The sequence below is a fragment of the Anser anser genome (assembly GCF_964211835.1).
Source record: "Anser anser genome assembly, chromosome: 6".
Taxonomy (NCBI): Eukaryota; Metazoa; Chordata; class Aves; order Anseriformes; family Anatidae; genus Anser; species Anser anser.
The window spans coordinates 21,099,637-21,122,453 of NC_139726.1; the positions used below are offsets into that span (position 1 = coordinate 21,099,637).

At 36.7% G+C, this 22,817-nt stretch overlaps 1 protein-coding gene and 1 long non-coding RNA gene across 2 annotated transcripts in view; one reads left to right on the forward strand and one right to left on the reverse strand.

Annotated features, from left to right (window-relative positions):
- The window catches only part of MYO3B (myosin IIIB), a gene marked incomplete at its 5' end in the record, with an annotated part of 252,980 nt that overhangs the window by 136,440 nt on the left and 93,723 nt on the right, over positions 1 to 22,817 (forward strand). Inside the window, 4 exons of the mRNA XM_083842495.1 lie at positions 4,294 to 4,405; positions 5,333 to 5,495; positions 6,246 to 6,326; positions 15,579 to 15,699. Of these exons, the coding sequence (XP_083698621.1) occupies positions 4,294 to 4,405; positions 5,333 to 5,495; positions 6,246 to 6,326; positions 15,579 to 15,699 (477 nt within the window). The remainder of the gene's footprint in view (positions 1 to 4,293; positions 4,406 to 5,332; positions 5,496 to 6,245; positions 6,327 to 15,578; positions 15,700 to 22,817) is intronic.
- LOC310901901 lies at positions 12,049 to 16,663 on the reverse strand. Its single transcript, XR_014586274.1, has 4 exons — positions 16,514 to 16,663; positions 16,195 to 16,378; positions 16,047 to 16,075; positions 12,049 to 13,630 (listed from the first exon to the last, which is right to left on the reverse strand). It is a non-coding gene; the product is annotated as an uncharacterized lncRNA (long non-coding RNA).

The following is a 22,817-nucleotide window of genomic DNA, read 5'->3' on the forward strand; positions in this document are numbered from 1 at the left end:
AATGTATGTTTTGCACAAGAATATTATCAACGTCCATGCAGGATAGTTTGTAGAGCAGTATAAGAACCACTGGTTAAGAAATACATAATTTCAGAGTTTCATCAGCTGAGAAATCAGTTCTTCTGAGGGGAAATTACTTCTCTCTTACTGCTACTGGGAATGTGATTAGTCAAAGGCTTTTAGGAAATATAGTTGAATATTTCATGTTTAGGGAATTTTCAAGCAGGATGGATAACTCAAAAAATAATATGTTTTTGCACAAATATGGCACTTAAGGATTTATTGTCTTTACTTCAAAACAAATGAAACCATTTAGTACTTAAAACAGTAGTACCGGTTACACAGAAACACTACAGTTTCTTAATTATGACCAGGATAATTGTTTTTCTATAGTCACTCAGATACTCAGGATTGTTAGTAAGAGTTACCATGTGCATCAGAAGAAGAAAATCCTACCAATTTTATCCTTTGTTCATGTCCACCAGTATGTCTCCAATCTCATGCAAAGTTGTTTGTAAGAGTCCTTATGGTTATTATTATATTTAAATGTAGCAAAACAGTGCCAAGATCCCATTTAGATGGTACCTTATTTAAGCACTGGGAACAGCATTACTTTAACCTGCAGCCAGTTTAGCAAGCTGCCTCGGGAGTAAGACTATCATTCTTTCTTCTCTATATTAAGTCTTTCTTTCACCCTTGTATTTATTTCCAAAACAGGGTGTAAAATTGTTTCTTTATCTTGAATTCAAAATACTTCAAGGTAGATTTCACAGTGTATGTCCTTCAATAGTATTTTTGTGCATTTAGGACATAATATGAATGTCTGAATATAAATCTAGTGTCAGTTACAATTAAATTACCTGTATTTTTCTGGTAAAACTAAATTGCTCATTGCTCTTTCATTAAGACCTTCTGTGTTGATATAACAACACATGAAGGACTAGAAACTTTTTTTTTTTTTTAAATAGACGTAAAAACATTGGCTTAACCTAGAAGATCACTACAGTGTTCTGGACCATGGTAGTTTCTATTGGAAGAACAAAAACAAATGTGGAAATAAAAAAGTAGAGTTGTGAAACTTTCATTCCATGTGGAAATGAATAATATTTTTAGCCTTACCTTTCTACAGTTAAGGATCTGATTTCTTCTGTTGGTGAAATGATGTAAATAGAGGTCGCTCTCTGTAATCTCAGTACAGTGGATTTACATAAGTATGATAGAAATGTAATTAGGCCACTAAATCAAAATGAACATAGTTGTAGTTCACCCACAGGTTTGGTTTTCACTACCATTTCACCACGTATAATATTTTAAAACTTTCACCAGATACATTAAGGTGAAACATTTTACCTTCCTCCAAAATATTGAATCTGGTCTATTGCCATACAAAGATCTTAGATTTGGTAGAATAGTTTTTTGACCCTATATGGCATGTGGTATGTTGTGATACAGTGAGCACATAAAGTCAGATTACGTGTGCATTTGTAGTTGGTGATTTAATCATGAAAACAGGCAGTGTGTAGAAAACAAAGCATTTGCTTGTCATTGATAAAACAGTAAGATTTAAAAATTACGGGGGTTTCCTTGACTATTTTATCAAATTTGTGCTATCTAAAAACTGCTCAATGGTATTAAACTACAACGTCTTAAAAGATGTATGAACAAGCAGAAAACTGATATTAGCATTGACTTGAATCATCCTTCCTTCTAAGAAAGGAAATGAACTGCTTAAGTTACGCATATGTATAAATGACAAGGCTATCTGAACGAGCGTTTGAATCAAAAAGCAATTCACAATCGGTGCAACTTCCCTGACATATCTGCCAAGCATGTGATAAAATTGCACACTATTGCAAATTGTTTGGGGTATGTATATTTTAAAACTGAGTTTTATTAGTGCAACTTGGAATGTTGTTTGTTTTGTGAAAACAGGCATCAATAAGTTGAGTAATAAAGTGGAGGAAATGTGCTTTTTTTCTTTTAAATCCACCACATTTCTCCATACCTGCTAAATGCCATGACTGTTAGTATTTTGAAGGACTTGGGTAAAGAATTTGCAATATCATCTTATTGAGAAAATTACTGCATTAAAAACCTTGACTCGGTAATACATAATCTCCTGTCATTATTCAGAGTGGGCAATGTTTCCACTTGGTGAATATCTATGTCTCTGGTCCAGGACTAATTCCAGTGCTTCTTCCTTCAGACATCATTTTGTTCCCCTTTGATCTTTATTGACTTTTAGTGGTTCTTTTTTCTTTCTTGTGACAACTGGAGCTAATCTCTAGAGATTAACTGGAGCTAATATTTGAAAATCATATTCTCCTGATAAAAAAAAAAAAAAAGTCTTGCCTTAAAAGTCTATTTCCATTCTTTATAATTGCTTCTCTGTATTTTCTTCAGTATGAGGTAGGATTTTTTCTTGCCTCTGTGTGCCTGCAGAGGAATCTGTCTTTGAGGTTCACTGGTCAGATTCCTCTCTTTATTTCAAGGAACAGGTGATGGTTCTTCCCCATGCTAATAATTAGGATAACAGTTTGCTGAACCTGCCAATTCCTTTCAAACACAAAGTAAATAGAGAAGCTTCTGCAGAAGTGTAACTTAATAAAGACAAAGAAGACACATGGTGGTTCATAAATGAGAGATGAGGTGGCAGTTGCTACCATCTAGCTGTGTACTTGTGGCAAAATAACCTTAAATTTTTAAATTAACTGTCCATGGTCTTGCTGTTACGTAACATAATTGTCTGCAATAGTGACTTAAATACTGTAAAAACATCCTTCACAAACGCATGGTGGCTTTACAGGCAGGGCTTGTTGCAGTCATTCCTCATGTCTGCTCAGTTCAAACATGTTTGCATCCCTTTTTCATTAACTATTTGCACCATAATTTTATTTCACATAATTGTTAGGGGCTGTTCATTTCATGTGAACAAGGGAACATGAACAAAACAAAAGTCAATGTTGTTTACCATGGGCCTGATCTGAAGGCCACTAAAGTTCATTGTAATCATTCCATTAATTGTTTGTCCCAATCAAACAGAAAAAAGACACGATGCCTAATGACTTACATAACCACAGAAATCCTTCTGCATATTAAAAATGATTAAATTCGTATGAAGAGGGGTTCACTTTTTTTCCTTAAAATAGCTGCTAGTTTTGTTTAACCATCAGCATTGGTAAAAATCCTTGTTGATAAGGTAGCAATGCCAATTGTTTTAATTATGCATAAATATGACCTCTTCCAGAGGTATGAAACACAGGTGAGTATTCAGGCAGTCTGAGCATCCTGTTTTCTGTAAATTAAGACTGATATGAGAGTTTTTTTTACTGTAAACTAATCTTTATTTTTCGCACACAGTAGCAGCCTCTCAGCATCAATATTCAGTCATTATCACTAATATAGACTGTGTACTGCCCGCCCTACTAGTACTAGCCTTTCTCTTCACAGACTGAATATCTGCAGTCGTTCTATTAGTCATACTGAAAATGGAAATTACCTAGGTGCCATTGATGGAGGTGATCTTGTTACAAGCTCAGGAACCCTCGGACTTCTTAAGTGGACCTCTGTTTCCCAAAGAATGCCAAGGCCACTTACATTTCTTTGTGAAAAATGAGCAATGCAAGTAACTAACATACTGAATGATTCTATTGATGGAATACCCTTTCTTGGCATTTCTCAAGAGAAACGGACCTCAGGTCATGAATACCATATCTTTGGTGTCTTTCTCCTTCTTGGATATTACTATGTGACTTTTTCTCCCACTCAGAAATCTATAAAGGGCCACTGAATACCAGGTAGTAACTGCTTGTTCAGCAGACTTGCAGATTTGCAAGTATAGCTTGCATATGTAACTGTGCAGAAGTATGCCACTCTGTAGATGGTATGCTTATTTTACACACATTATGCAAAATGTTTTATTTTGCCATCCTTTCTTGTACTCTGATTTCTATCACTTTTCATTTTCTCTGTTGTTCTTTCACTCATCTGAGAAATTCAGAGCAACCTTGGGTATTTCCTAAGTTGTACTGGTTTGTGAAAGACCTTTATATGTACCCCAGATGGGGATCTCTACAATGCAGCAGATTCTTGTCACCACCCTAGTAAAAATTATTTCCCTTTGCCATGTATATTTTCAAATATAAGTCCAGGACAGCTGATTTATGAAGAGTATTGAGTATAAGTAAGAATTTGGCCCATGAGTTCTGGAGATACAGCTCTATGCTAGTGAAGAACAGTGAAAGTATATCTTTGTTGTTGAGTCAACTCTTTCTTTGTCATTTGGCTTTGCAGGTATTACTACCTTGCTTTCAAGGCACATGAGACTCCCCTTGGTAGCAGAGAAAACTGTCTTGCCATTTTGGAGAAATCTAAATTAGAAAACTGGATTCTTGGGAAAACCAAGGTAGAGTGTGCTAACATTTATCAAGGATAGTGTCCTTTTAGCGCAAAACATGTCTTATAGTGGTTTGCAAAGTACTGCATAAATGAAGAAAAGAGCAAGGAATTTGTTCCAGTAAGTTAGCCTCCCAGGTTACACTGGTGCCCTCCCAAGCTAGCTGAGTTCATGCTACAAGAGGAAAGGTGCACTGGGTACCTCCCCAAAGTGTGCTCTGCACGTGGCTGCCTTGGTAAGGACAGTACATCTGTCAGTGTCTGCTGTGGTATTGTCCCCCTGAAGCTCCTCCTGCTATTAATCATGGCATGACTGAAACTTCACGCTCTGGCCCATCCTGTTGGCCTGGTTAGTACATTACTTGTGGAATTTCAGGTGAGATTTTCTGGCTCTTTGATAAAAGAGCCTTTGATCAGGGTTTAAAAAGGGGTGGCTGACTTCTGTGAAAAGAAAGTTATGTTGTATCCTGAGTTGTTTTATGGTGCACAAAGGAACAACAAGGAGAGATTTCCTGCTCAAGACGCAGGTAAAGTGTGTATAACTACTCATAGGATTTGCCTTCTTAAGTGGAATGTTGTTAGACAATATTGTCTAAAAACAAATATACTACAGGATTTATCCTTTCGCTATCAAGAAAGTCTGTATTTCAAAATTGTGGGTATATGAAAGCATCCCCCTGACCAATTTACATTGTAAAGGGGTAAATATGTTGTTGTTTTTGTAATGGGGTAATCATAAGCAGTGCAGTAACGAAGTTCCACAAACACACTGAGAGCAAATATTTAATTCACAAGATATATATCAGGAACTGGCATTTTACAAGTTTTCCCAGCAACAGTGCCCTAAAATAGGCTGACCTAAGATTAATGAAAAAGCAAAATACAATAGGTGATGCTACTACCCACATGTAATATTGAATTTGTTGTTCCATTTCAGGTTTTTCTAAAGTATTACCACATAGAACAGTTAAATTTGTTCCTGCGGGAAGTTATAGGAAGAGTGGTGGTCATGCAAGCCTATATCAAGGGATGGCTTGGAGCAAGGAGGTACAAGAAAGTCAAAGAGAAAAGAGAAAATAGTGCTGTTACCATACAGTCAGGTAAATATTCACATTCCCTATTTCATTGAGTATGTTGGCATTTCAAGCTGTAAAATTGTATGCACATTATTTATTCATATGTAATAGTTTATTATGAAATCAAAATAACCAGAGTTACTTTTCTCTCCAGCTAATTGAAGCAAATATTATTGATTTACTTATAAGGTGTCATCTTAGCATTCAGTAATGTCTTTATTTAAATATTTTAGTATTTTGGATGTGATTCCTGTGCACAAATGGAAAATTGTTAGGTGTGTCTACACTAGCATGCAGCACATAGATGAAATGCAGTATCTTGGCCCCCTCTCTCTTTTCCCTCTCTCCTTTCTCATGTGTACCAGACTTACAGATAACGTAAGTCATGGGGTGGGCATAAAAAGCTGATTTCCAGTAGTCTAGCAGGCTTCCTTATATTGAATTTGGGGAGCTGTGTGAGAAGGGGAGTTCTTGTGCTGACTGATAATGCACAATTATCATGGACCTTTGCCTTTTGGATTAGGACATCAGTGAGCACATGGTGACGATTAAAATTTGGATGAGTGAAGCGGTGTTTGAAGTTGCAAGGATGTGAATGCTGCAGTCATGAACCCAGAGTTCAACATGTGGGTGGGTGGGGAAGAGGTACTGGGAGTGGGGGCTGGAGTGGTTGTGGCAGAAGGGATGAAAGTTTCAGCACATCTCTGACTCTGTAGACTCTGTAGCACTTCCTTAAATAAATGTAATTTCCAGCACATGGTTTTGTATTTTTAGCCTGGAGAGGATATGAAGCTCGCAGGAAGTACAAGGAAATAAGGAACAGAAGAACTGATGCTGCTATACATATTCAAGCAGGTAATTAAAACATTATTTCAGTTGCCAACACCTATTTTGTTGTGGGTGATTTCATGTGTCAGTGTTTATAGCCAAGAGAAATACACACAGCCCAAACAAAAGCTGTCAAAAACATTATTTGTTCTTCAGTATCAAATGACATAGGTGACAGGATACTTCGGGATTTTTCTGAGTATCTTTCTGCAATCAAAATATACAAATTAAAAGCTGTTGAGTTAATTTTTTAAGATTCTTCTTAGCACAATCAGTACGATTCAATCATGTGTAGAGCTAGTATGAAGCACTGGATTTGTTTGACTGAAAGTGTGGATTGGACGCACTGGACCTGCATTTCTCTTTCTTTGTATTAAGCTCCGGTCCTGGCAGGTTGCCAAGTTTCCCTTTCAACTGCTTGCTGAGTTTGCCAGCTTTGGCCAGTCTTTGACTCTTTTCCAGACTCCTATGCAGCCATATCAATATGAATTTGAATAACTTTAAAGAGATTATTGGAGGAACAGGCCCATAGGGCTGTGTAGGTCTCTAGCAGAGAGCAGGGTACCATATGGCACAGAAATATGAGAACCAGTGCCGTGAACTCAGTGGTGTTTTCGCATGCTGCTAGTGTGAAGCAGCCTCCATATGATGCAGTGTAATACACCTTCCTTGTCTAACCCCAGGTGAAAGACTGTAGCTGATCAGAAAAGAGTTGTATCAAATGTGTTTCCAAATAAACCGAGGCACCACCTTTATTCTACCAGCTGCTTCTGCCTCTGCTATAATTCCTTAAGCTGTCACCTCTCTAGTCTTTATCATATAGACTGAAGTTAGTCTGAAAAATGTTATCAATATTCTTTTACTTTATTCTGTTGTCAAGCCATTTCCAGTAAATCCAACTTTTTTTTTCTTTTACCTAAATTTCCTACTCTGAAAATAAGTATCAGTGTGACTTTCAGCAGGCAGTAGAATACCAATCTGGTTACAGAAAGGAACAGATTAACATTAGGTTAAAATAGTAAGTTACAGCTTTGTGTGCATACAGTTATGTATAATCATAAACTATAGCTCTAGGGTCAAATGCAGAGTATTCTATTCAATGGAGAACTGTAAAGGAGAAATGTTAAGGAGAAATGTTTTCTTCCTATTACAGCAAGCACTGAGGGACTGCATAAGCATTCTTTCCCCTTCATCCTCTCCTTTGTGTTGTCATTTATTGTATTTGTGATACCACAGAGACCAGGTCTTAAAATACCACATGCAACTGTTTTCTGGAGTATTTGCAACATTCATGCTTGGCCATACCTGAGCTATGATTTCCTGACTTTTATGATAGCCTTTTGCTATAAAAAGGAAAGTGAAACAGTTGACCCTTCACTTTCCCACTATTAGCAGTATTTAAGATGAGAGTTAACTCAGATTCCCTTGGCAGCTGCTGTGTAGCAGTATCACTTGGAGGCTGTAGGGGACATTCTGCCTTAGAATTTTATCCAGCCAGATTTCTTAGGCATGTAGGAGATTCATGCTTAATACTAACTCTTTAGAGAAAGCAAATGATTATTCTGCTGTTTGCACACATGGAAGAGATTCAGAGCTGTGTTTCTTCCTGTCATCTCTGAGACACTGTGTTGAACACGGCAGAGGCAGTGGGAGGGTACGCACACCCTTGAATTTGGACAGTTCTGTCCTTTTCAGTCCTCTGGACCTAACACTGGAGGAATGCTGTTAGCACTCTTTCCACCACCACACACAGTGTCTTCCTTTGTAACCTGGCACTTGACAGTTTCAGTGACCAGTCTGGGTGAATGAGCATTAGGACTATAGGGTTAAGAGTGACACAGCGTACCTCTGTATTAATTACACTGGCTACTCCTCCTAGCTTTGGCACTGCACTCAATGAGGTACAATAACAATAATCCTCAACACATTTCTGTCTGCCTTTGGAAACCTCTATCTAGGACCTCTTTTTTGAAATTTCTTCTCATGCACATTTGTTCTTCTCTACATGCTAATCATTTTGTGTTTAAAATCAAAGCTCATGCTTGCTAATGGTGGCCGTTTTCTAGGTTTTAAAATACACTGGTAATCTTTCTCTTGTTTATGTTACACTGCTCTAGTGCCTTGTGACATGGAGACAATAGCAAGTCCAAATCTCTCCCTTCCCTGCACATCTTATAATGTAAATGTATATTTCAAGGCAGCTTTTCAGTATGATCACCTTTTCTTTTTTTTTTTTTTTTTTTAAATGAGGACTTTTGGGCAATGAGATTTATTGTTTGCATTTGTCATCCAGACATTAGCAAAACCGTATAATTAAAATATATGTACTTCCCTCTCCTTTCCCCACCCCCATCTTCAAGCAGGCCTTGAAATTTAGGAAGCATTTGGCTTACATGTTTCTACAGAACAGCGCATATTGAAATTTGTTTTCCTTTCATCTCTTTCCCAATAAAAGCAGCCGCTCGGCTTATCCCTTTAGCTTCCTCAGAACTTCCTTTCAGAATTCCCGATCTATTACAGCACATTCACATACCAGAAACAAGATGCCTTTTCATGCTGTCAACCTTTTTCATCTGAAATGTAAATTAATTCTTGCTGGTACGCTTTGACAGAGATCAAAGTAGGGGTATTAACCTTATTGGGCCTTCTCTTCATCAGAATCAGTTCCAAAGACTGCGAGGGTAGTGTTAGGAGGCCAGTCTTCACTGTTATCTATGGCCCTCCTCCAGGCAGTCCTCTGTCTACAAGTCAGCATTTCAAAGGCGCTGATTTCTTTTGTAAATGACCTTATCATTACTTTAAACTGTGTGAAAAATGATTTGCCTGAATAATTCTTGCAGGATTATCCTGCTCATTTTAATTGTGGGGGGACTTCATTCAGATTCCAGGATATTGTTTAAGTGGTTTTGACAGCAAGTGATCATAGCCTGATATAAAGGAGGAACACAGCTCCTGATTGGAAACCTCTTGACTTGTTCAGATTGTTCATTTCTTGCAAGTCAGTCTTTGAGGTAGGCTGCATTTGCATTTTAAAAATAAACAGATGCCTTTCAAATACATGAGCTGGTGGTCTGGAGATCTCTGTGGGCCCAGCAGTTCACTATCCATTGATGAAATGTTGGAAGAAAAAACAAACTTACAAAAAAAAACAACCCTCACAACATACATGAGGTTACATTTCCTAAGTGTATAATATTACACAAAAAAGTCATTATTTCAGATGAGAGAAAACATCGTTACTATGAAATAAAATATTTTTGAATTTAAATGAGGTGGGGAAGAAAAAGCTACCCTACTTCAGCATATCTACATTACAAGTTCTCAGAATGCACAGATCTTATTAGACACATGGCTAAGATGGTGCACAGGGTACACAAGACCTTTCCTGCCCCTTCCTACCATGCTTTTCCAAACTGTGAAGGTTAGAAGATGCCAATATTTAACTTAGAGAGGAATTGTGAAGAATGATTTTGTGTAGTATTTGCATTAGCAATACTTCTTACTTCTGTATAAGTATTTCTTTGTAATTGGGATTTGTATTGTTTTGATTTACGTCTACATAAAAAGAAAAAGATTTTGTTAAAATAAATTATTTTTAAAAATTATGTTGCCAGATTCACAGCTGGTTCAAATCAGTGTATATCCACTGAATCATCTGACTGAAATGTTGCTCTACTGATTTGCCTCACATGCAAGTCTCATTTAACGTTTCTTTGTATTAGAATAATACATTAATTACAATAAAAAACAACAACAACAACAAAAAACACCAAACAACAACAAAGATAATAGAATTATAAAAGTACATTATCTAGTTATGATAGCATGTATTTCTATGTGGAGTGACTGTTGTCCTGAAAGACTTAAGGGAGGATTTTAATCTGTTTATTTCATTTGTGAGCTGACATTGCCAAAATGCCAAATGAGTGGTGCATGCGATTCACTTAGATCTGAGGTGACATCACTGAATTCATTTTAATTAGGCCCACTTTAGCCATCTGGAATATACTGTGCAACTCTGGTCAGGACTGAGTTTAACTATGCTTCCAGAGGTGAAAGGCAAATGACTAATCCATTGAGCCACCGTCTCCTCCTCCAACACGTGCTTACACACTTACCATATGTCACATTGTATTGGAAAATTCTTTATCAAGAGCTAAAGATTTGGGTGCTTTTTTTAAAAAAAATCTTTTCTTTCTCTCTCTGTCCCCCACCCCCCCAAAAAAAATGTTATAGATGTTCAGAAGGAAACCAGATGAAGTATCCCTTTGCATTGCTTTCTTTATGCAACTTCTGCCTGTGCAGAGTTGTTCACTATTTACATAGATCTTATGTGGGCTTCTGGCAAAATTTACTCCATTACAAGAAAAAAAAAAAAGAGAGGGCTTCAGAATGACTGTAATACACTATTTCATATCTATAATAAATGTTAGTTTTTTAATAAAAGTGTTACCTTTGGGTTTTTCATCAACAAAGTTTAACGTTGACTTCAATGGCAGAAAAGGAGGTATTTTTTGAACCCTGTTTTATTTCTGTCGATATGTACGTGTCTGCATGTATTCAGCTAATACTGTTGTAAAGATCTATGAACTATGTAAAACGTTCCAAAAATTTCTAAGATCTATGAACTGCATGAGTAAAATGTTCCAAAAATTTCTAAGCACTTCATAAATATATCTAAAAATACATCTATTTTTAATTATTCCTGAAAATAACAAGCATTAAGTAACAGATCCAGTTTTACTGTTTTATATCATTAATTTTCTTTCTTGTTAATAACATTCTCAGTTTAAGAACCACTGAAGAGATGTATGTGTTTGTCTTACTGGTAGCTGAACTGACTGATTGTATTACCTTGATTTCACATACAGGTCAAACCAGAAGGGTTTGTTCAGGCTGCACAGCTTTGGTTATCTTTAATTCTCCATCTCCTTGTGTTCTGTACTAGCTTAGGGCATCCAGTCATTCTTTACTTCTAGAATATACCCATCTCTGAGCTAGGCTCTGTGTGGATACATGTGCGTTTCCTTTTAATTTTCTCTTCTGTTACTGATATTGAAAGGAGACCATTTTTACAGGATTTCATGCGATTGATAAAATCAGGAAGGGGACAAGAGGCCTTGGAAAACCTATTCCTTTCCCTTGCTGATATTGACAAACAGTTGCAGAGTCATCTGTACTTCATTTTTTTTGGCCAAGTCTCAAGACAGAACTTTTTAGTGTAATGCAGAGTAATTAAAACCCATATGTCCAAGTGATGATGTGCAGTAGTGACACCAGCCTTGATGGTGGCCTTGGCGAGTCTTCCTATTAGTTACTTGGTACCCTGATTGCTAACACTTGTATGTGAGAACTCGTGACTTGCTTTCTTGTAATGCTTCCACCAAAGAACATAAGACATGAGTGTTTTTTTTCTGCTACTAAAAATGCATCATCCAAGATCCATCCAGAGTGATAGGTGAAAGAGGGGAAGTATTCATGGGACTCAGCAAAGAACATGACTCTCCATCTCTTTTACTGTTCAGTAGAATTAATTTGGCATGAAGTGAAGAATTAGATTCATGGACTCCAAATCCTCTCAGATGTTGGTAGTTAAGCTGCTGAATGCTCTTTTAGTTAGGCAAATTAAGAAAGTCATATGCTGTTTGTAGCAAATGAACTTCTGATTACAAACTATGACGACACCTTCTATTCAGGAAACCTGAGCTTTCGGTTCCAAAGTTTTTCTTACATACTATCTCAGGTGATAATATAGCTTAAAAATGTATCTGTGTAGAAAATGCCTATTTAACGTGATTTCTGACTACTGAAAATGAATCCCTCTACTATTTTAAAATACTGCTTCATCTCTTTTCTTCGTACTTCTTGCATAGACCTGTTATTGTTTAGCTTTGATCTTTCTACATTTTGCTTCACCATTCAGTCTGTAAGAATATATTTCCTATGGGAATCAGGGGGAAAATGCCTGGACTTTTACTATCTGGAATTGTGTAACTTTGCATGTAATGTATATGCCTTAGTACTTATATCTTAGAATAAAGGTTTTTAACTGCAAAACACCAAACTTCAGACTCCCAGAGGTAAACATGTTCTTGGTTTGCTACCTGCTGGAGCTGACAGAAAACTCGCTTCATGTGAGAACTGGTCGGTAGAAAAAGTAAAAATGTATATGTCCTAAGTTGTGGCATATAAACTCTTTAACACCGAATGACTAATAAGAATGCTAAAATTTAGCTCCATTCCTATGTTGCTTTGAGTTTAGATCTTGTCATCATCGGCAATGTAAAGATGAGGGTTAAAAATACTGTTGCTGTAAAGTTTGGAATATAGAATGCATAAGGTGAAAATGAGGTGACAGCTGGTAATCATTCTTCTTCAATGATGCAGTGATTGTTCATGGAGCACTAGCAACATGAGTCTGCTAATTTCACACTCTTTGAGCCAAGTGCTTAGTGTCAAAACCAGCACCAGTCAGTAATGCAAATTGCTGTGATGGAGCAGCTTCCCAGCCTCTCAGACTCCCCCAGTAGAATTCTCTGCATATGAATTTCCTTTGAAACGTTATAGATCCAGTTAATAAATGCTGAAAAGATGCAGTCCTACAAATTCTTGATGAACTTTTTGAGAGCGAGTTGTCTGTTTATCTTGCTACTTCAGTTATCCCATGAGTTGAAGGGAAAGTAGGAAAAATACAGCCATTTACCTGTATGATTCAAGGTACTCTAGAAGAACATTAGAAACCAGCTTGTGGAAAGGTTAAGTTGAAGAGGAGTTGGTACTGAAAATATTTATGGAAACAAAAGTCAGAATAAAAATTACATTTACGAAATGAGATAAAGCAGTTTATATGTAGTGAATGAGGGAGAGGCCAAAATGTTTTTCACTGTCATTAATAAGTTTCTGGTGAAAAAAAAAAAACATGGCAGGTATTGGGGTTGATTTTTTTATACACACACAAAACAACTGAAAGTTAAGAAATTACTAGGAAGAAAACTGAAGTTTATCTTACTAGTTCATTTATTTCAGTGCTTCTTTATCTTTCCAGTAGTCCACAGACTGACTGCTACTCAGCATGTTTCAGCTGCAGAGAGATGGCTGCTGGCCAGCTGTCTTTGCTGCCAACATCAGAGTAGGCTCCTTGTCTGGTCAGTGGGGGATAGTTAAGGTTTGGAAGCCTGATCACATGGGGCAAGCGAGTGCTTGGCTCATCTCTGCCAGATAGGCAGACTTTTCCAGTCTGATTATTAAGGGTGGAAAGTTCCTCAGCCTCATGATACCTGAGCTCTGTATTCAGGACAACACCTCAGCAGGCCTGGCTTCTGTCGTGCCTTCTGTAAAGTGAATTGTTATTTATTTTAGTAACCTCTCGTTAAAAGGCAATTTTTGCTGCTTCTTACCCTGGAAACATCAGTAGCAGTGAAAAGCTTAGATTGTTATGGTGCATTGCATACTACAGCTTGAACCATTCAGATGGTTTTATTTTCTTATATTGCACGAGTAAGTGCAACAATGCAGGTTTTTGTGGAGGTAGTGGCTGGAAAGAAGGCTGTTAACACTATACAGGAGTTAAAATAGAAAAGAGGGGATCAGTTACAGCCTTTCCTAAAGGAAAGAGCAGATGTGATCAGGGTAGCTTTATTTTTTCCTCCATTATCTTTTCATTATGGAAAAAAAAAAAAGAATGACAAGCTAAATTTATAAGAGTCATTAAATGAAAGGAAAAGAACAGTTATCCCATAATTTGGTAATAAGCACAAGATTCCAAATTCTACATTTTTTTTTCTCAATTACGTAAGTAATGGTTCTGTTTTCATAAAATAACAGGCATGAGATACAGGGAAACTTCTTCATCTTCTGTTGTCTTCTCTGTTCTCAATTTATTCTTTATTATATTCTCTATTTATTCTACCTCTTGCTTTCCCTGTGTAATCTACATTGTTATCTTGACGCTGATCCTACATGAGGTGGTCCTGCACTCTATTTCTGTGTGTATCCTGCATCCCACTGTAATATTTAACCCTAGATTCTAGACACTCAATAATAAGGATCTATTCCTCTTCCTTTGGTAATTAGTCCACAAACTGACCCTGTGTTTTTGTGTGCTTTTAGTGTGCTTAAAAGCTTTTCCTGGACTTCCCCCCCCCCCCTCAAAATCATAATATTTCCTAACTTTATCTCCAATTTTCTTTTACGTATTGTTTCACAATTTCTAAGTTGCAGTCCTGCTGTGCTAATAAGCAGCTCCTCTCCCTCCCAGCTGTCAGCCTTCTTGTACTGCAACTTCTTGTTGAATACTTAAACTGTGACATTGATGCTGCATTTAGTTTCTGTTATTCAGCCCTTTCTCCCGTTTCATCAGGATAGTTCTACTTAAAATGGTTAATATAAACCATAAAATAAGTACAATTTAAAAATTTACAGTTTTAATTGTATATTGCAATGCTTTTAAAAGTCTTTTGTCATAAGTACAGCATATACCACTATCTCTGGTTCATGCTGGAGGTTTACTACTAACTACTCACAGATGTCAAGAATTCCAGTGAATTGACATTAGATAAAGCTAATGATGTAATTAAATTATTTAGGTACCCAAATCCAGAGACACTCCATGGAAATAAAGGGTGTAGATATCTTCAAAATGTTATTCATTGCCCTTTTCTTTGTCATTTCATTTCACTGCATGCTTGCTACTTTGTTTAGTATTTCTAGTATTTTTAATTAATGGTATAAAGTCCAATCTATGTAGATTTTTCCCTCCACAATCATTTGTATGAGAGGCATTTTAAATATTTTGTTAATGGTTATGGTTCACTGAAAAGTAGGAGAAGTTGTTATAATTTCTTCTAGTTTTAACTGAATGCATCTCCCTCTGGCTCCCCACCCCTCTGCAATAAAAGCAGATGAAACTTCTCATTCTGTAAAATTCCAACCAGCTCAAATCATAGGAGTGGTGATTAAAGAAGGTGTTTTGGGAATGATTTTCTACTTCACGTTTAAATACATTCCTATTTAAATTAGGCATGTTCTCCTTTCAGAATCCCGATTCCTTCCCTGGGATGTGCCAAATGCTTACTATAACAGTGAGAGTAAAGCCCTGTATAATTTCAAACTGTTGTAAATATTGCAAATGTTGAAGCATCCCTGTGAGGTGCTGAGTGCTCTTTCTGCCCACTAGTTCAGTAAAAGTTGAAGGCATTCAGCTCTGAACTGAGAGCCAGGTGCCAGTCTGTGTTCCAAGCTCTGCAGAGTTTTTCTCTAATGCATAACTATGTTTTTTAGCTTTCAGGGGATATATTGTTCGTAAAAACTACCCAAGACTGAAAAACAGCACTGGCTGTGTAGCAGATCCTCAGCATATGAGCAGCTGCTCTACCTCTGATTTTGGCTGTGAAGAGCACTGGTGAGTTGGATCCTTTGTTGTCTGTTATCTACAGAAGTCATTTTCCACACAATAAAATCTGAAAGGAGTAGGCATGCCATCATGATTCAGCTGGCACTTAGGGAATGTGCCATTTTCTGAAGATGAGCACCTGTAGGTTAATCAGTCCCCCTACCAGCTTAGTCATTTCAGTGTTCTCCAAGAAAGTGAAGTTAGATTTATTTGCAGTTTGTCCTGGGTTGCTGTCCTGTCTCTATGGACTTCTCAGAAATACACAGAATACCCCTGACTGCAGACAGACTTGTAAGTGCTCAGCATTTCAGAACTAACTGCAGCACATTATTAAATTCTCAGGAATGGAAAGGTACCTTTTGCGTCCGTAAACCTCCTTGCAGACCTGCAGTGAGATAGGAAAAAGAGCTGTAAAAAGCAGTTGGCCAAGTCACTGGCAGAAAGCCTAGGCTTAACAGTGGTGCTTTCCTCTTTGTAGAAGAAGGATATTTTAACTTTTCTTACCAATGGAGTCACTCCAGGCAAACGTTGCCCTGCACCTTCTTGGGTAGAAGAGGAAGCTGCTAGATCTTTAGCTGTTGTCAAAGTCTCTCTCTCCAACAGCGGTCTAGGGAAGATGGTTGCATTTGCTGGAGGAATTCCTTTGATTAGCAGGTTTCAGTGGCTAAGAGTTATGAGATCTCTCCTGCTGTGGAATAAGCATCAGGAAATCTTGTGCTCCTTCCAGTTCTTATTTCTGTTATTTTATATGCTTTCTATACAGCATACTAATGCAGGTTCTGTTACATCTCTTACAAGTTCTCTGAGGAAATCAGTAACTTACTTGACTGTAATTAGATGCTATTATTCCATCGAGAAAGTTTTATTGTTTTGTTTTGCGTTGTTTTTAAATTACCACTAACTTCTCTGAAATGGTGTTTCTGCTTTCTTTTTGTATTCTCAGAACATTGAGTTAACTTCCATGTGAACTTTGGTTGATTTAGATTGAGTAACGTCTGCTAAACGCTTTGGTGCATTAAATGATTTTGTTCAGGTGTAACCACCTGCATCTTTCCAGGTTAATAATGTTCCAGTTTCTCTCCCTTGCAGTAGTCTGTTTTCAGTTAAAAAAATAAATAAAAAATAAAAAATAAAAAAATAAATGTTCAGGCTGGTGGAAAAGGACAAAAAATACATAAATACATTTTTGGTAATGTTATTCAGTGAAAAGAATGAGTGTGCTACAATTTAGTATCATGGCTCTGTCCTTGGGTTTCCTTGCTGCTTACTGGAACAATGAGTTTTGTAATTCTGATTTTCTTTCATGTGAGCAGCTGCCTCTGTCTGTTAAGTACTTAAGAGGGGGTGATCTTGTGATCTCCTTAGAATTATGGATGATTACATCAATACATCAATATTGATTACATTAATATTTGTTCTCCAATCTGCAATGACAGTATAAAGCAAGAGCTAATAATCTATTATCAGTTCTTTTGGGCACCCCAAATTCCAATTATTTACAATGTAATTAAACATTTTGTCTTTTTAGTATTCTAGTTTTCACACAAACTTGTTTGAAGGCAGACAGCCTCTTTAAACTTTTACTTCATCTGTTTTGTGTGTAGTTAGCCAGGAGTGGTTTTCTTCCTTTTCTACATCAGACAGTTTCTGGAGTTCCTCATTGCTTTCCAGACGAATGTATTTTTCTGGATTAGCTAAATTTTGATTAAGCGTACATCCCTTGAGGCTCATGAACTTTTATGGATCAGTAGCTGTTGAGGTGAATTTGGGCTCTGTGGAGCACAAAGATACAGACTTCTAAAGGTATTCAGTCATGAACCTATATTGAAATCAATGTCTAAATGCCCTTATATATTTAGCTTGAAGGTGGCCATGTAAAATACATTGGCCATTCAGTTCTTGCACTCACTTCTGATTGCTGTACATAATCAGACAGGTAATAAAATGTATACCTTCTTTTGCCTGGAATTGCTTAACTGCCACTATTGCTGGTAGTTTTCAGTTTAAAACCCAACAAATTTTTCAGTTCATTTGCCTAATCCTATAAATTTATCTGTGATGGCCTCAGGTTCCAGTGATTTCAGTGAGACTTGAAACTGCTGAGCATTTCACAGGTGATGTTCAGAATCTTAGGACTAACTCTAATAACTTACTTCCCATAAAAAGACTCACTTCTACATGTAGCTGTTAGGGGCTGTTGTGTTTTAAGCATATGGCTGTTCAGTCATACAGGAAACTTGTAGGAAACAGGAAGGCTGATGAATAATAGCGCAGATGTTTAACACAGTAGCTTGTAATCTTTCCCTAGAGAAGGCAGCCTCACTGTGGCTTCACATACCATTGAATTGAAATGTGTAATAATAAAATATTCTTTTCCATTTCTTTTCCTGTAAGTAGTTTTGGAAAGTGAAAAATAAGTTGTAAAGTACTCAGGGTCAGAAAGAAAAGTTACATACAGATTTGTTCTGTTGGATGCACAGGAATATAGCAATACATTTAAACATACAACAAAAAACCTGCTTCAGAAGTCTGATTATTATAATATATATTAAAGTATGAACAAAAATACATGGGCATGATGGTTTAGGTGTTTGGAAAGTTATAGGCAGAGAGTGTTTATCATTGATTCTCTGTTCTTCAGAAAGTATGTATCAGTTAAGTTCCAGAAATCAATCTATTTTTGACTGATGGCCTGACTGATGAAGTAGAGTCTGATTACTGAATTTGTATCACTACTAAGTTAGTGATGGTTATAAGATTTTAGGAGGACTGGATTAGAATTAAAAGCAGAGTTTCGTGGGCTATAATGAATCTCAAACTGAATGTTAGTCAGTGATGGCATACTGCTCCAATAGTAGTAGCAATTAGAATACATACTACATCACCTGTGCATCAGAACATTTTCTCACCACTGTCAAGATCTCAGTTAATGCTGTGTATTAGACTCCACACTTCAAGAAAATGAGGACGTCCCTTGGCAATACAAATGATCCCAGCTGCATAAAACATTGTCTAAAAAGGGAGATTATAAGGGAGATGGAAGACTAAGGGTACATGTGGTAACATTTCTCTAGTCACGAGAAGCTGATGTAAAGAGGAAAGGAACAAATTGTTCTCCACTGAGAATCAGGTGAGCTTGCATTGCAGTGAAGGAGAGCTAAGTTAATACTAAGAAATGCTCGTTAATGGTAAGGTGAGTTAAGCTTTGTGTAGGTTACCTGGAAAGTTTTGACATCTCCATCACTGTAGCTTTTAAAAATAAGTTTAGACAAGCTTATGAAGAAAAAAAAAGAAAGGCATAGCTGCTTTTTCTCTGAAAACAGATTTGTTTTATAGGACTTTCCAAAATTCTTTTTATTATTCCTAAACACACAGTGACTTCTTGAAATGTAATGTCTCTGTGCCAATGGGTTTGTCGTTACAAGCCAACCACCACTTTTATAGCATCTTAATACCAGCAGTTATTGCTGCATCAGTGTAAGAAATAAGTATACAAATTGTTCTAGAGGAGTTCTCCTTGGATCAGCTTTACTTGGAACAGCATTGTTGCCATGCCTTGAAAATGAACATCAGGTGGGGGAGAGAAACCCTCAGATGAACGCCATCAGGTCCTTGTGATTTAAAGCTTGTCTTCTTCACATTTCTCCATAATTTCCTGCTTGGATAATTTCAGTTTCTGTCAAGACTGCACTGTGATTTCTTGTAGAAGTCATCTTTTGAATATGAATTTTCATTTTGTTCCACAGCAAAAGCCAATATAAAAGCATTCTGCTTTCCTTTAATTGCTTCACTTTCCTATCTGTAATCACAGCAAACATTAAGGTGATTGCTTGTGATGGAAATAATTCAGAGAAACCTATTGGGCTTGATTCTGCTGACTTATCAGCCTCTAAGTACTGTGCAGTTCAAAACTTTGAATAGTTACTAGTGACTTATAAAGGTATAAGCGGAAGTAGAATTTGGGCAGAATTTTTTAGTGTAATCTTTTTTTTTTTTTTTTTTTCCCTCCTCATCCCTGTAGAAATTTTCATCTATCCATACTGAAAGATTTTTTTTCTGTTTGGGAATAATTTATTCCTGCAAAATGAGCTTTATTCTTCCTAATGGAATATCTGGGAGTATTTATAACATTTTCAAAAGCATTTAAATGAGAAAAGTCCAAATTGCATTGGCTTCTGAGTAAAGTTATACTTGCAATGGTCGGAATGACACCAAAAACACAGCTATCTTTTTCAGTATAAATTAGTCTGCTCTAGTGTTTATGCACCTATGGTTTAACTACTTTCAATGCTAAGGACAGTGTGACTATACACTGTACAGATGTGTAGACAGACCCTAAGAATCAGTGTTTCTCCTTTTGTCAATATGTCTTGCTAATTCAGTGATTTATATAGTCCGTACATGAAGACTGAGGTGTTAGAGCTCAGTAGCTGAACATTCAGCAGCAAATTTCTGTTTTGCCTGACTGAAACCAGGTATGTGAGCCTAGATCTCTTGTGTTCTTTCCAGGTAAGCTGACTGGATCTCATCTCCATGACCTAAACTCTGTTTTCCTGCAAATGTGGAAAGTAAATCTTTCTGGAAATGATAGAAAAAGCAGTTTCGTCAAAGATACCTGTATCTCAAAATCAACCTCAGATTCCACATTTGAAAATGTTAGCCACCATCACTGATTGGCTCATGAACTAGCTGCTGCTGAGCTGCCTCCTTTTGTATGTTTCATTTTCTTAGGCATACAATACAAGACAGGTTTTCAGAAGAGCTCAGAGACGGATCTCAAGGTGCTCAGCATCTGCAGATGATGTCATGTTTTCAGAAGTGTTCCCTGCCAGTTTGACATCTGAAATGATGCCTGTCTTGCAGTAGTGGCCTGTCTTTTAGTAGCGTTGTTGTTGTTTCATTTCCTTTTCTGTTTTGTTTTTTTTTTTTTTTGTTGGGGGACAATTTCCCACCAGCTCAAGCCCAGGACTGTCCCTGACCTGTACATGGCTTATGGTAATGAATTCCTGATTAATGGTAAAATGTTTTAGAAAATCATTAGTGATGCATTCCTGAGCATCCCTGAAGGTTCTCTGTTCTGGAATTTGTCACGCAGAAATGTAGAACTACCTGTCATGTTTTGTGTGTGTTTGTTTGCATTTAATGCTTACTAGCTTTTACTCAAACTTCTATCAGCAACAGCAGATTTTGTTGGAGGATGGGGTTTCTTGTGCCATATCCTGCCTAACTTACGATTGTTCTAGTCAGAAACATGGTGCCATTGGATTCTGACAGAGAATCAAGGTCCTAAGGGCTTCAGAATTCCAGAGGCTGATTTTTGTTAGCTTAAGGAGTACAGAAGGCAGGTTGCTGACCTGTACCTTCATGCTTTAAGCATTTGGCCAACGTTCTAGCCCTGACAAAGTTAAAGTGCTGGCAAAACCATACTAAATTCTAGATTCTTTGTAGAATGTAGAGATTAGTTCAAGCTGCAGATTTAGATACAGATCCAAAACACTCGAAATCTGAATATTAAATTTAGATCATGATTCATTCCTTTTTGGCATGGTGGTCCATTTACAACATAGTGATCCAACAGCAGATTTTCATTTAGACATCCTCTGTAGCAGTATTTGAGGATTATTCATGATTTTTATTTCATATTGGGTTTATTTTCTGCATTGGCGGGGGGAAGGAGAGTTTATGAATCATCTCAACAAATGCTTGAGTAATTTTGGGCAAGTTATCTAAATAATCCTGTTATATAGTTATCTAAACAATATATATATACAAGAGAAATATCAAAAAAGAACTTTATGGACAATATTGTACATGCTCAAATGCAAGGTTGAATGTAATCCTAGACATCTTTTGTACTTTCCTGTATGAAAAGTATCTCAGAACAAAATTAGAAAGCATTTTTAAAATGGATTTCTCCATCTTCTTTAGGAAAACACCATCAAATATAAATTAAGTTTAGGCAGTATGTTTTTCTTTGCTTTCTTAGTGTCAAAGAATAAAGGGGAAGAAAAATACCCCAAACCTAACAAGCAAATCCAAACTTCATTCATAAAATTCCAGAAATGTTGGATGCTTACTGTACTTGTGAATGCTTCCTTTTGTTTCCACACCCCAAGATAGCCTATCGACAATGATACTTTATTATTGTGATCAGTTTGGAGCAGATCAAGTCAGTCCCTTGAGCTTACCTAACACCTTCAGAAAAATTAGCCTAAGAGCTTAAACCCTATTGCAATATAAGGCTTGAAATATTTTAGCAAACTCTGGATATCCTAGAAAAAATATATCATCTAATACATATGCGTGGTGATATACAGTTGTCAAATCCGATAGGTAACAGTCTGGAATGTTCCAAGACCTTCAGTAATGTCATTTTAATTTAAAGTATTTTTTTAAAGCTACATTTTAAAGGTAATATGCACATGTGGCTAGACATTTTTATAGATTTCAGTATGTTCTATTGTAACATGAGTCATTTATATTTAATGTAGCCAACTGAAACAGAACTAGTGACAAAAATGAAATTTGAAGTAACACACGTTGTATTTTTTGTTACTCATTAAAGCAGTTTTTGTCCTTTATGTTTTCCCCTACCACTGTGACTGAAAGGGCTGAAGTGTGTTCAGTTTTAATAACTGAATAAGTTAAACTGAAAAAGCTTTCTGCCTTAAAAAGCCTTTCCCTGTCTATGAAAAAAAAGCTATGGTATATGTCATAAGCTGAAATCTATGACTGAAGCTTACATTTCTGATGTTTTTATCTGTAAGTAGAAGTGCAACTGCCATTAATTGTATTTTCGGAAAGGTTGTGAGGAAGGTGGTAAGTAATGATGAAATGACTGAGGCATGTTTTGACAAACAGAAGATCTTGCTTTTAATTCCAGTTATAGGACCATGAACATATAAAATACTCTTTATGAACCTCAGGGTTGTTTTTTTTTTTTTTTAATCTGGCAAATGGAATTGGTAGCATCTTTTGTTTGGTTTTGCATAGCTAAAGATTCTGGAGCAAGTCTCTCTGGGTGGACTTCAGTATTGAAGAGTTGAAGAGATCCATTGACTACAAAGGCCTGCTAACAGGGATCAGAGCGTGCAGAAGGATTTTATGATACTTTGGTTAACTTTAAT